The sequence below is a fragment of the Eubalaena glacialis genome, chromosome 1, assembly GCF_028564815.1.
Source record: "Eubalaena glacialis isolate mEubGla1 chromosome 1, mEubGla1.1.hap2.+ XY, whole genome shotgun sequence".
In the NCBI taxonomy this organism is placed as follows: domain Eukaryota; kingdom Metazoa; phylum Chordata; class Mammalia; order Artiodactyla; family Balaenidae; genus Eubalaena; species Eubalaena glacialis.
This window is the reverse complement of record NC_083716.1, coordinates 26,661,257-26,675,427: the sequence shown is the minus strand read 5'-3', so window position 1 is coordinate 26,675,427 and position 14,171 is coordinate 26,661,257. Positions and strand designations below refer to the sequence as shown.

At 55.8% G+C, this 14,171-nt stretch overlaps 1 protein-coding gene across 2 annotated transcripts in view; it reads left to right on the top strand.

Moving 5' to 3' along the window:
• The window catches only part of SUFU (SUFU negative regulator of hedgehog signaling), a 108,704-nt gene extending 94,809 nt beyond the window's left edge, over positions 1–13,895 (top strand). For both annotated transcript variants that reach the window (XM_061200258.1, XM_061200169.1), the window contains exons 11-12: positions 8,122–8,190; positions 10,632–13,895. In XM_061200258.1, coding sequence (XP_061056241.1) covers positions 8,122–8,190; positions 10,632–10,721 — 159 coding nt within the window. In that variant the 3' untranslated portion in view covers positions 10,722–13,895. The remainder of the gene's footprint in view (positions 1–8,121; positions 8,191–10,631) is intronic.
• Positions 13,896–14,171: the final 276 nt, after the last annotated feature.

Sequence of the window (14,171 nt, the reverse complement as noted above, 5' to 3'; positions counted from 1 at the left end):
TGTTGGGGGCATGGGAGGAGGAACACTCTACCTTACCTCTCTCAGAAAGGGAATCTGACCCTGATCTAACAGGTGACTCTGCCTTGTTTGTGGTGTATGGTGGAGGGTGCGGGTGGGCGGAGGGATTACTGTAAAGGGGAAGAGAATTTTGCCAGTTCTGTGGGGTTAGCCTGGTCTGTGGGGGTCTGTGAAGTGTATATAGCTTTAATGTAGGCATGTTTTTAGTCTTTGAGTGTCTGTGTCTCTTCCTCAGGCCAGCTCCTCCCTCACCCTCCCCACCAAAATACTAACCCTTAATTAAAACAAACGGCAAACAAAGGACACCAACCACACTCCCAGACTAAGCTGAGGTAGAAATGGAAGCCGGTGCTTTAGGGATATTGTGTTCCATAAATTATCTTGCCTTTTTCCACTGTTGTTATTACATTGTTTCATAACAAAATTACTTTGAACCATAAAGTTATAAATACATTTTAAAAGTCCCACTTGGTAACATTAGATTTCTGTCCATGTGGTGTTGGTAGTTGCTGTAGCAAAAGCTCTGAAGTATAACATTTGAAATTAGCCCAGCACAAGTGGAAAGGTCCTCCCCCCAGCCCCATCGTGTCCCAGGGCACCGGGCTGCCTCTGTGGAGAGCAGGGAGGGGGTAGGCCTTCTGCCTGGGCAGAGCTGGGAAGGAGTGGGGAACGAGGGACCGTGTAGGAGACCCCCAGCCCCTGAGAGGTCACAGGTCATCATTCCTAGCGGGTGACAGTGTGTTGACAGGTCTCAGCAGAAGTGTCCTCAGATAGCACTTTTGTGTATTGAAGGTTAAGCACATTTTCTTGGAAAAGTAGGAACTAGAGTCTCCCCAAACTCAAGAAGAAATTTCACCCAGTTGCCTTTCACATGCTCAACTCTGAACCTGTCCTTGGAGCCCCGCCATCCCCCTTGGAACATCTTCCTGCCCCCAGTGGGGATGGGGGGGAGCCAGCATCTCCAGTTCTCAGCAGCCTGGGGACCTGGGCCTCCAGAGGACTTGGCAGATGTCATGTTGCCCCCCAGTCCCCACGAAGGTCTGGGCCCAACCCTGATTCCCAAGCCCCTGATCCTCTGGCTACTGGTGTTCCCTTCCAGCCCTGTTCCCCCTCGCCTCCCTAGCAGCCCCTCAGTGAGCTTGAGCACTCGCCCTGCTGACTCCCAGCACATGGTCCCCTCCCAGGCGCCGTTGCCCCGGGAACGGGAGCTGTGGGAACCAGCCGCTGGCCTCGGCATGTTTCAATAAAGTTGCTGTGCTGGGAGCTGCTTAATCAAAGGCCTGTGTTATGGGCTCATTAGTGTGGTCCACCACAGGGGCCAGCTCACAGGGGAGCTCCCAGGAAGGCTGGCTGGGGCCCGCTCCCCAGGCACGCACCCTAACTCACCAAGGGGTTTCTCAAGGCCCTTTCCAGGGAGCCCTGGGAAACCCGCTGCCCCTGCCCCCAGGCCAGCCAGTCCTCAGCTGTGAAGCCAGCATCCACACCAGCCCTCCTCCCTGCCCCGCCCCCAAAGCAGTCAGCACTTTCTGCATCTGACTGGCAGCCCGCCTTCCTCTTTAGGGTCTTGCCACTGTGGTCACAGGCAGCTCCCTAGCTTGTGGGAACCTGGGCTTGTAATTACTTGTGGGCCTCTGAGTCTCCCTCTGAGGCTGCCTGTCTCCCCGGGAGTCCGAGGACCTCCTGGAGGCCTGGGGTGAGGCTCATAGTCACCAGTGAGGGCCCACTCCACTGGGCCAGGAGGGACCCCAGGCTCCTCTGGAGGGAGACCCCAACAGAGAGGCCTGCCCTCACCTCCTACAGGAATCTCTCTCATGCTTCCAGGATCCAGGGTGTCTCCCTGACCCCTGTGTGGCCAGGCCTGCTGGGGGCAGAGCATCAGGAAGGAACTGGATGCAGCAGCCCCAGGACTGAAGAGACCCAGACTTCTGTTCTCTTGGCTGCTGCTTGAACACTCCCTGTTGGTCCCACAGGAGTTGGGAGGGGCTAGGATGACTTTCTTGCATCAGCCTTCAACAGCCTTGGAAGCCCTCACTCCCAGCCTTGGCACCTTGTTCTGGCCTCCAGCCCAGGCCTGTTATCTCTTGGGGAAGTGGCATGGCAGACACCCCACATGGGAGAAGAGAGACAAAGGAGAGCCTGAGAGAAAAAGGCAGCAAGTGAGGGAATCTGGGGCCTTTCCGGAGCTTGTGGAGTGGCCCCAGACAGGCCTCCACACCCACCTGCTCCTGGGCCTGCACCTGCCCTCCAGGCTCCTCCTTGCCCCATCTCTCCAGCCCCAGGAACGTCAAGACCCCGGCACAGAAAGGCAGGGCTGTCTGCAACCCCAGAGTAAGCACAGTGGACTCTCCCTGCTTCCTGGAGGAGCTGGAGAGGCAGGAATCCTCCAGTTCCTTAGGCTCTTCAGTTTCCATAGGTTGACACCGGACTCCTCCGTTTGCCCTACCATTTGCTGTTTTTATCTTTTCTGAGATGGTAGAGGCTGTCCACCAACTCCAGGGTTGTACAGGAGAGTCTTCAGACCAGGGGGAGGCCTGCCAGCGTCCTCTCCTGCACGCCTTCCCCCAGCATTCCTCATCCCAGTGGCTTTAACAAGCCTCTCTCCCTTGAGTCTGTCAACACCAGGCTGTTAGCCTCTGAGTGGGAGCCTGGCCCAGAGCTGAGTCGTTCATCCGTCCCCAGCCAAGGTTGATCTGAAGGGGGAGAAGCCGGCCCCAGAGGTCACACAGGGGTCACATCACCAAATATGAGAATATTTTTTTAAGCCCTGCAATGCTTTCTCAGCTGTGTGGTGTCTGACAGCTCACCCAGGTGGCCCCCCGTTCCCAGCCATTCCCTACCAGCCCTGATGGGAGGCCCAGGGCTTGGGAGAAGACACCCAGCAGCTGTTCAAGTGGGCTTCGCTTCTCCAGGCCAGGTTTGGGGAGTCACTGCTGGGCTCTCCTAGCCCAGCGGCTGACTCACCACTGTCCTCTGGACAAGCCACTGCCTTCTCCTGCCCCCATGTACCCATTTGGATGTTGTGTGGAAGACACTTGGCGATCCCTGGCCCAGGCCCTGGGCAGCTCCTCTTCCGTGCCTCTGCTCTTTCTCCTTCCACTGGTGAACCTGGCCACGACCTGGTCCCCCTGGAGACCTTTGCTTGGGCTGTCACGGGGACCTCAGTGTCCAGGGTACAGCCATTAGGGTTTAAATGCCAGCACTGTGCCTAGGGAAGTACAGCAGCCTCCCTTTCGGGCGAGGGCTGTGACGGCCCGCTCTGCCCTCCGCAGCAGACAGCCAGAGCAGGGGGAGTCTGAGCCTGCTCCTGGCCACCTCAGCCAACTCCTCACCACCCAGCAAGGACAGGAAATGAAGGTGGCCTCCCTGTGCCACCACTGCCGTGGTAGCTGCCACACACACCTCTGCTCCCGAGCCTGGGGGGCGGGGGTCCTCTGGGCTGTTTTCTCACTTCTGTCTGGCCGGTCGGGGTTGGGGGGACGCAGACTGGCCTGCTTCCTGGTCCTGTGTCCCCCGCTGCCATTGTGAGTGCCAGAGCAGCTCCATGGCAGGCTCTGCCCCGTAAACAGCACATCTCCTTCCTGAGAGAAGGAAAGGGAAGGAAAAAGAAAGCCAAACTTGTTGGGAAGCAAGAACAACGTGTCAACACGAAGAGCAAACAAGGCCCCAGACAAAGTGTGGATTGTCATACTAAGGGGAAGGAGTGGGCATTGTCAGTGCTGTTTGCAGACTCAGAAATATCATTGACCGCAGACATTTGAATCAGATCTACAGCAGCTGGGCCCCTGCCTGTCCCATAGCCAGGCCTGCCCAGAGCAGGCATTGATGAAAGATCACTTTTCAGGTTCCTTCTGGAACTTGCTGGGACCTGGGGAATTGGGAGATTGTTGACAATCCTCCGTCTTCACCAACCAGCCAGGCTGGCCTAAGGCACTGGGTGTGAGCACCTTGGAGTAAGCTGCTGGCCTGTGTTGCAAGCCTCATCAAAGGTGGAGGTTGGGAGTGGGGGGCAGGGAGCCACTGCTCCCCTCCCAGCTCCACCAGTTAGAGCTGGTGGTAGAGCTGCAGCCACTAACTCATCTGTATTGGTTAAACCTGTGCCGACACCCACTTCCTCTGTGAGTGTATTTCCCCAGCACTGCCGCCACCATGATCTCCTGGAGGGAGGGGTTGCCTTTTAAAAATGCAGATGCCTTGGCCTTGCCTGAGCTATTCAGCTTCAGAAGGTCTGGATTCAGAAGGTCTGGATGGGGCCTGGTATCTCTGTGTTTTCAAAATCCTTCTAGGAGAGTTTGCTGCTCAGATTGCTTGGGGGGCTTTCCCGTCTCACTAGAGTCTTCTCCCTCCAAGGGTTGCTTGCGCACAAACATAAGCATTTATGCCCAGCTCTTGGTGAGTACTATCATCAATGAGTGCTATTTTCATTATTATTATTATTTCTACTGCTATTTTCTGGACTAATGTAACTGTCGTCTTATGTACACATTTACCAAGCTGACCTGGAAATTTGACCTGCTGTCCCCACTTGGAAACTGTATTGGGGCATGGTTTGCCTTCCTTTCCAGTTGGCCAACCTGGTTTTGAGCAGCTGCATGTCTGTGATGCCCAGGGTTCCAGCCCTCTTGAGCTGAGCAGGTGGCCGGGAGATGTGTCGCTGGTTTTCCAGGCCATTGGTTGAAGCCAAAGTCACCTCCACCTCCCCCATCAGAGGAGAGAGAGGAGTCAGCTCTGAGCATACAAGGCTTCTTGAATTGGGGTACTTTCCCCAGACAGGAAAAGAGCTTCTTCTACCACCATGAGGTCAGATCACTGTTCTTCTAAAGTCCAGACTTGTCTCCTCTCGACGCCCGCTCATCTGCACAATGGGAATGCTGGTTACCTCCCTTGCAGGACTGCCCTGAGGATTCAGTGAGATGATACCGGTCAAGCACTTGGCCCAGTGCCTGGCACACGGGGGAGGCGCTGCTTCTGCTGTTGGCAGTATTATCATTACCACTGTCATTATCATAGCCCTTCCTGTTATTATTTGTGGCAGAGCCAGGCAGCTCCATGGGGACCCAGGGAGCTTCAAGAGCCCGAAGCCCCAGAATTGCACAGGCTTTTCCCACAGTTGCATCACAACGGCGAGTCTGTTCCTCGTGAGAGCGCCCAGGAGCTGCTCCATCATAGCTGTCTATCTCCAGTGTCCTGTTGATAAGATCTGTTAACATTCTCAGCTCCAGGTCTGAAATATACAAAGAACAGGGCCTGTTTGTTCAATCCAAGCTTCTAAGGTTTAACTCCCAAAGGAAATTAAATTAGGTGCCTGGAGCTATGACAGTCTGTCGTGTTTCTTTGCAGGGAATGTCACCCTTAATATCATGCAGATCTCATGTATAATTTTCCCCGTTTAATTCTTTTAAAATGTGAAGTTTCCAGCAGGAACCAACAAATCACCAAAAGTGAAAATTGAGGAGTGACTAGGGTTTGTCCCCTTTTTCGGTCTTACCATCCCCTCTCCCAGCTGAGTATAAAATGAGTCCACACACAGATCGTACACACTTGGTAGCTGGTCTACCAAAAGCCACCATAACTCACCCTCTCTCCACCACCAGTTCCAGACCTTTGCCAGAGGAACTGGCTTAGGACTGAATTCAGTGTTGGTGGGTTTACCTTTACCATTTCTACAGCTGTTTGGAGTCTCTCTGCATGGTCACCGTCCCTGTGAACCCTCCCCCAATCCCATCTCACCCCCAGCACTAGCTACAGTCCCAGGCCTATTTACCTCTCTGGCAGAAATGTCCTCCCTCCAAAGTATTTGTGGGTTAGAAATCCGTTCAGCCTGGCCCGGACTGGAGCCATTGTAATATAATTGGGTTTTAGGTATGCTTGTGTTTGTGCTAGCATTTGCAGAGATGGCAGCAGGCCCCGGAAATGCCAAAAATGTGAATGTGACTTTTGTACTACTCAAGCAGACTGGTGATAACTGGTAGAGAGACTCTGGGCTTTGGGGGGTAGTGGGGAGGGAGAGCCCTGGGATAAGAGCAGGAGGAGCAAGGGCTCCAGCTGTGGGAGGAGGAGGATCAGGGTGGGATTGGGAAGGGGTCACGGTGGTCTGTGAGAGGAGTCAGCCAGTCCCGCCTTGGGGAACCAGGAGGGAGGTGGGAGGGGGCACCTCAGGTGGGCATTTCCCTGGACCGGCTTTGCCTGTCTAAACCTTGTCTCTGTCTCCACTTGAAGCCTGAGCTCCTCAAACAGAAACTTTGGTGAGGAGTTGTGGGCCAGTGGTTGGAGCTGTTTTGTCCCTGACTGTGGGCTTGCAGCCTGAGAAGGAGATGACCTTTGGCTCCCTGTCAAGCGCGGGAAGGTGCTTGTCCAGGTGGGGAATGGACTGCCTTCATGCTTGTGTCCCTGAGGCTCCACCCAGGGCCAGGCCTAGCAGAGGCACCCAGGGAATGCTTATGGAATCAAGTAGTTGGATGGGCAGACGAGTGGAAGGATCAATAAATGAGGAAATGTCATGAGGGTAAGACCTCAGGATTTGGAAGCTGTGCTCTGGGCACTAACGTTAGAGTCCAGACAAGACCAGGACCTGATCTTGTCTCAGCTGCTCACAAACCACGTGACATTGGGCAAATCACATAACCTATCTGTGTCTCAGTTTCCTCATCTGGAAGGCGATAAGATATATGAGCGGTTAGCACGGTGCCTGATGTGGTGGTGTTTTTTTACTCGTTCACTTGGGGTAGTTTTCTCATTCCTTGCTCACACCTCCAGCCCATCAACTTCCTTCCTTCAGAGCCCTCCGTCCTGTGAGGTGCCCAGTGATCCTGCTTGCTCGCCTTCCTTTCTCTGCCATTTCACTTGATCTCACAAGCTGACTTTATTCTAAATGTTGAAACTTATGTTTTCATCAGAGTGGACAACTCCCAGGGGAAACCTGATGGGTATTTTCTCAAGTCCTGGATCCTCCTCCTTGTCATAGGGGACTTTTCGTCAGAGGAGCCCCTCACCTTGGTCTTCAATTCATTGTTCTCTTCCTCTGTCCCCCCACCCCCACCCCGGGCGTTCACAGGCTGCTAGCGAAGGCAGAACGAGGCGGGGAGAGCCACAGCCCGGGGGGACAGAAGGGTCTGCTGCAGAGGTCAGGGGGCCCTGTTGACCAGCACGGGGAGGAGAGGGGTAGAGGGGGTCAGGCTGGGCAGAGGAGCCAGTTGAGAAGACGGCCCACCAGGCTGAGGAAGCCCTGGGTACCCTTGAACCTTGCTGCTAACTGTGAAAACTGCTTTAGGGGGTGAGGGTGGTGGTTGTGCCTGCCGCATAGTGGGACCAGGCTGTCCTCTACGTCAAAGCGTGAAGCCACAGGACACCAGACTAGAGCAGCAAAGTGGGATAGCTGGGAGATGCCCTGGAGAAGAGGTTTCTTAAAGGAAAGCTTGAAGAACTCAGTGGCTGAATGGGGCCAGCAGGGCAGGGGTTTGGGAGCTTCCAGTCTGAGGGGAAGTGGAGGCCACGGATGAAAATGGGAGTTAAGGAGTCCCTTTCCCTTCTGTAAAATGAGAGAGGTTGGTGTACAGTCTCCAAATTCTGCAGCTCAGACGTTCTTGGATGTACCTTCCGGGGCATTTCCAGATTCCAGACGAGGCTTGTGTTCCAAATCCAGACAGATTCCTTCTGTCCTACCAAGTGAACCTAGTTGGGCAAGGACGATGTTGGAATCTCTCTTCTCTGCCCCTCGGCTCTTCTGTCTCCCCTCTACCATACTGCAGCGCGCAGGAAGCCCGAACTGCCAAAATAGGGGTTCCTCCCAACCCATTCTCGTGTCCCTTCTGGGACCAGCACCACCATCTCTCCAGATGTCCCCCCCCTGCTCCCCATTGTCCTCTGATGTCCTTCCTCCTCTGCCCCAGTCCCTCTGATGTGGTAGGCAGGTGGTGGTGGGAGTTGGGGGCGGGGTGTGGGTGACAGTAGGGGATAGGCCTCAAGCCCTTCCCTGTGTCCCTAGAACACATCGCAGTGGCCTCATAGCTCCTTAATGGCCCAAAGAAAGGTCTACAGCTTGGCAGTTAGCAAAAAGACTATATATTTAAAAAAAATATAAAAGTCTGTCTTGTGCCTTCTTCCCAGATTCTGTTGACTGAAGAGTTTGTAGAGAAAATGTTGGAGGACTTGGAAGATTTGACTTCTCCAGAGGAAGTAAGCTGTTTGATTCTCTCTGACGGCAGGTTCCAGTCTCCAGGAGCGTGTGTGTGTGTGTGTGTGTGTGTGTGTGTGTGTGTGTGTGTGTGTGTGTGTGTGTGTTAAATGGCTTTATTTCTCTTCCCTGAACCACCCCCTACCCCACCGGCAGCCCTTGTAAGGACACCCAGCAAACTGTCTGAATTGCCAACTCCTGAGAACCTCCTTGAAGAGGCAGCCAGGGCCTTCAGGCTCCTCATTGAGGAGCACAGAGTTCTCCTCAGCCCCTGCTGTTCCCTGGCAGGTTCTGAACAGAAAGCCCACGCCTGCTGCCAGAGAACATTCCACGGGAGAGTTCTGGTGGGCAGCGAGGGACTCCTGCACTTGCCTCAGGCCACCCAGGAGCCACTCTCCTTCCTCCCTTCTCTGGCCATGAGCTCTCCCCTCTGGTCCACTTCTTCCAGCCTTAGCCGAGCTGGCGGGCCAGGTGGGGGCCTGTGCTTTCCCTGGCTGTTCTGCTGGGGTATAGGAATGGAGCCCATAATCCCCTTTGTTTTTCTTCCTTGTTCCCGGCATCCTCATTTGTGGGGACTTACCTCATCCTGGAAAGTCCCTTCCCCTCCCACGGCCTCCTACCAAGCAGCACCCCAGCGGGTTGAGCCTTCCTGGCCTCAGTGCCCTGCCCGATAGGTTAATGGAACATTAGCAAGCTGGCTGTCCTCCTGCTCTTCTGGGCCCTCCCCTGCCCCGGGGCAGAGACAGACCCTTCCTTCGCCCTTTGTGCCAGGAGGTGTGTTTGGGGGAGAGCTCCTTCACCTGCCAGGGGCCAGGCTTCCAAGCTAGAGCGAAGCCAGGCAGGAGCCAGCTTTCAGCCAGGGCTGGAGCTTCCAGTTGCCGGGGCTTCCAGGGCCGAGTCAGCCAGGACACGGAGGCCTCCGACAGACGTCCACGGGGCGGAGGACAGTGCACAGGGCAGGACTGGCCCATCCAGGTCTCCAGGTGAACAGGAACTCCTCAGAGCCTGAGGTCACCCGCAATGGGATAATGTCTTCTCTCTCCTCTGGGATGTGGCTTGATAAATTAACTCATTTATACATTCAAAAGTCACCAAGTACCCAGTCTGTGCCAGCCAGTCAACCCCCGCAAGTCACCGGTCCCTGAAGCCTGGCTCCCATTCAGTCAGACCAGAGCCAGCTGCCCAGAAGTGCTTCCGGAGAGGCCATGTCGCACAGGGATGGCACCATGCCAGACTGCTGCTTTCAACTCGGGTGCTGAGGGGGTGGAAGGGGGGTAGTCCAGGCAGGAGGAACAGGAGCCAGGAGGAGCTTAGGAAAGTAGGTCACTAAAAATGACTTTTTTTTTCTTTCCTGTCCAGAGGCTGTCCCCACACCCTGCCCTACTCTCCAGTTTGGTCCTGGCTTGGACAGTCCCCCATCAGAGGGAGGGAGAGGGAGCCAGACAGGAAGTGTCAGGACCATCCACTGCCAGCACCAGCTCTAGGCAGGCTGAAGGCCCTGCTCTTCCCTCCTTCCCAGACTGGCCTGTCTTCTTGCCTGGCCCCGGGGCAGCAGGAGTCATAAAAGGCAGACCCTGTTCCTAAATCGGGGAGCATCTATGAGCACCATAGGACCCATGCAGGGTCCTAGCATACAGAAGGAATAAGATAGGTCAGCCTCTTCCCCTACCCCCACCAGAAGCTCGAGAAACACAACTGTAGGCAAATCAGTGATTCCGGGGAGTCGGGTAGGAAGACCTTGGGCTCTCCTTGGCCACTGCTGGCACCTCTCTCAGGCTGGTAACCCTGGGAAACAGGTGAGAATGAACAAGGGGGAGCAGGATGGGGGTTTACTCCTCTCGAGAATGAACCAGGCCCAAGAAATCACCTTAAGCCACACTAGCCCTGCTTCTCAGCACCCACCGAGGCCGAGCCAGGGCCTCCTTCCCTGGGGACCCTTTGGCAAAGGCTACAGAGGGCCAGTTCCAGCGTTCTTCCCCACCAGCCTCAGAAAGAAGCCATGGCAGGGACAGGACCGCAGAGTTCCAGACCTCAAGCCACTTCCCTGTAGCATCTGCACCCTCCCCTGCCCCCCATCCTCTAGCCCCTGGGCCTCAGGGAGCAGATTCCTTACATGCTTGAGGCAGAACCAAGGAAGTGAGCTGGAGGGAGGTCAGCACAGTCAAGAAAGAGTTAGAAAACAAGCCTCCTCCAACCCCAGTTAATTATTGGCAGGGCAAGGGGAAAGGAGGGGTCAGCGAACTCCAGCAGCTTGACCCCAGCCGCCCACCTGGGTCTAGCATTGGTGACTGAAGCCAGGCAACCAGTGGCCTGTCTTGCCCCCAGCACCCAGGGGACAGGGCCTCGGTGAGGGTCCTGGCCTCTCTCTAGGCAGCGTGGGAAGAAGGCAGTGGGTTCTGCTAACCGTGTATACTCTGGCTCTGTGCTTGTTCCCCCTCCACAGTTCAAACTTCCCAAAGAGTACAGCTGGCCCGAAAAGAAGCTCAAAGTCTCCATCCTACCCGACGTGGTCTTTGACAGTCCGCTGCACTAGCCTGGGCTGGGCCCTGCAGGGGCCAAGGGAGAGCCCAGCTGCTCCCCGGTGACTCCAGTGTAACAACTGCGTAAACGAGACTCCCACAGATAAAAGGACAAGTGTGAGGATGACCACGCAGCCACTGCGCCCGTAGCCCGCTGGGATGCCACGCACAGGCCGCAGGCCCCCCCTCACCTGCAGCTCGGGGCCCTCCCCCCGCAGCCGGCCAAGCCATGTGACCAGGCCCTGGCCCCAGTGGGCCACAGTTGGGCAAATGCCAACCTCCTGCCACTGCCACAGGTTCCGTTTTGAGATTTGCCTCCGGACCTCTGATGTGCTCCTAGGTGGAGACAGGCCTCGTTCTCACCTACCCTCTGCCACACAGCCCAGCAGGAGGGAGGCGGAGTGGCCGCCTGCACGGCCCAGCTCAACTCTGGGGAGCCTTTGTTAGTCAAGCTCCTCTGGCCGTGGAACGATTCCTTCGATCGTGTTTGGTTTTCTTCCTCCTTATTTTATTTTGTAGAAACCGGATGGTATTTTATTGCTCCTCAAAGATGTCCAGAAGCCATCTATATAATGTTTTTTAAACAGAACTTTATTTCCAGATGAACTTTCTCATTCTCTCAGACAAGGGCCTGGGGCCGTCTCCCCCTGAGCTGCCACCAGAGAAGGTGCCAGTGTTCGCCTGCCAGTCCGGGGCCCTGGAGGAGCCAGCTTCGCAGAGAGGCTTTTCTTCCCAGCTGGGCCTGGTGGAGCCGAGGCACTCCCCCATGCAGCCTTGAGCCCAGTTTAGCTGGGGCCAGGAAGGGCTGCTGCTGGTTCCCAGCTGGACTGGGTCCCCACAAAGTTCAAGGATCATCAGGATCTCCGAGACTTGGTGACTGCAGCCTCACCTTCCAGGCGTTTTCCTCCCAACCAGGCGTGCCTGAGAGAGGGCAAAGCCCAGCGCTTCACAGACCATCCCCACCTGCCACTCAGGGCCTGGGTCTCCAGCTCTCTGCCACTCCCATCCCATTTCCTCATCCCCCGGGCCTCCCAACCTCCAGGCTGCAGGACTCTGGCTTATTAAAAACAGAAAAATCAACCTCTCAACATGTCTTTCACTTTGGTTTTGCAAACGCTGCACTCTCCCGCCCTCCCGTCCTCCCTGCATCCATTCATTTCTCATCCTTCATTCTCTACCCCTTGTCCTGTCTCCTTTCCTGCATCCTGGCCGCTCGCGGTCCTTGGTCCATCACCCCAGTACTGCAGATCTCGTGGTCTTCCTATCTCATAGCCAACCTATCTCTGGCCCGTGGTTTTGGGGTTCTTCTTGGGTTGTCTCCCACTTTTGACCTGGAATCAGCAAGCCCCTTTCGTGCCCTCTTACCCCCAACTCCAGGGACGGCTATTCTGAGATCACCCTTCAGGCCTGTCCAAAGCAAAGTCCTTTTGTCTGTCACGGACCACACAGGCCCGTGCCCTGTCCCTGTCTGCAGCCGCCACACACACAGGCACCACCGGGAGTGCCAGGGAGGTCCACAGGGTGCAGGACGCCTCTGATGAGCAATCTAGCCAAAGAGCTGCCTCCAGGGGCCGTGAGGGTAGTGGCCAGGCTGTTGGACTTCCGAGGGGCCACTCGGGTCTGGTTCCTTCTCTGCATACACCAGCAGGGCTGCCTGGTTAACGCCATCAAACTCAGCGCTTCACGGCGGATCGGCCTGGCACTTGGGAGAGACGCCCCCCCCACACGCAAGCGCCGAAGGTGGAAGCCCCTCTGGACCTGATGTTGGCAGCAGCTGTGCCTTCTGCTCTGAGGACTTTTCTAGAAGGACGTTTACTGGCCTTCACCCACCACAGCATCCCTGCCTTTAAAGCTCTTGTCTTCAGACATTTCATGGCCAAAGAGGTGCCATCGGCTTGCTTCCCTGCTTGCCATCCTGACCTGCCTCTCCACAGATTCTTTCTTTCTGGGGACCTGCCTCTACCTGCCTGGTTTGGCTTGGAGGGAGGGGGTATTTTCTGAGCTAAGTTTTGTTGTCAGTGTGGGAGGCAGAAGGGAAGCAGGGGAGCTCTGAGACGATGAGCCTGTGAAGCCTGTGGCCCCTTCCTGCCCCATCAGTGTGGGGAACCTCCACAGTTCAGCTGGGACCAGCCTCCTTCTCCTTTCCGTACAGTGCATGGGTTCTGGGGGAGTGGTGGAACATTCGCCATCTCTGCCCAGACCTCCTTTCCCTTAGGCGGTGGTGCCTTCCAGAGGTTTCTCAGCGAGGGGGCCCTCCACTGAGCTTCTGGCTGGTGAGAGGGGACCCTCACTGGGGATGAAGCGAGGCTGACCATGGGGCATGCCCAGCACAGCACTTGGCATATGATGGGCGCTCACTAGATGGACCCCTTCTTTCTCTCCCTGTAGCTCTTTGGGAGCCGTGACCTCATAGTAAGTTGGGGAGGTAAGAAGCCTCCCTCCCTAAATCTGCCTCTTCCACAGGCTTCCTCGAAACTTGCCCCATCCTACCCCATCCCTCCACGTCCCCGTGGCTGAAGCTTCCGAGAAGAAGGGGCTCCCCCATGCTGTTTGCCAGCTACACGAGGCAGACGCCCACGGCTCCTCAGGTGCAGTGTGGGCTGCAGGAGGACCACAGACCCAGCTGCCATTCTGTGGGGCTGGAGAGGCTCATGCAAGGTCTCAGGTCTGGCTGAGGAGCTGGTGCCTCTTCCTGCCCTTCTCTTCCCAAGGCGAGGCTTCAGGGCAGGGGCTGGGAAGCCTTGGGGAGAGTCTAAAGGGCTAGCATGTTTTAAAAAATAAACACAGGGTCTTGAGACTGGGTTTTGAGTTGAGAGCAGGGGAAAAACCTGAAGGTCGGCCCCTATGGGGCAGACCAGAAGAGAATTCCCTTGACTGTATTTTTTTATCTGGTTGTCTTTCCTCTCTGGCTTCCAGGTCCCTGTGCCAGGTGAGGTATCTGGGTCCCTGTTGTAAGTCAGGAGCCCTGTAGAAAGAGCCCTCCTTTTGTACAAGTACCTGAATGCTGCAATGAGCAGACTTTTGTAAAATTTTGTATTAGTTTCTAATGTCAATGGTGACTCGGTTCCTGGGGGCTGCAGCCAGCCTGGGACTTTTGTAAGAATTTTTGGGTGACTCACTTAGATGTTGTTTCCTTCTTGCCCCCTCTTCCTCTGTGTAATCTAAGTGCATTAAACGTATTTGCAGAAGTGCCTGGGTCTTGTGCTCCTTTCTGGCTGCCTGGAGTAGGGGAGCAGAAAGCCAGGGCCCCTGCCAGAGGGGGTGGGTTGGACTCAGCCACTTAGAAGAAGCCAGGATGTGGAAAGGCCCTGAAGACTGATGTTGGGAGTGGAGAGGGTGCCAGGGAAGCAGGATCACACGGCCTGTGACTCTTCAGTCATGCAGAAATGACCTCGCAGGGACAGGCTCTCTTTCACTGGTCTTGAATTCCTGTAAGGTCGGGGGGTAGGAGGTGGAACACAGTC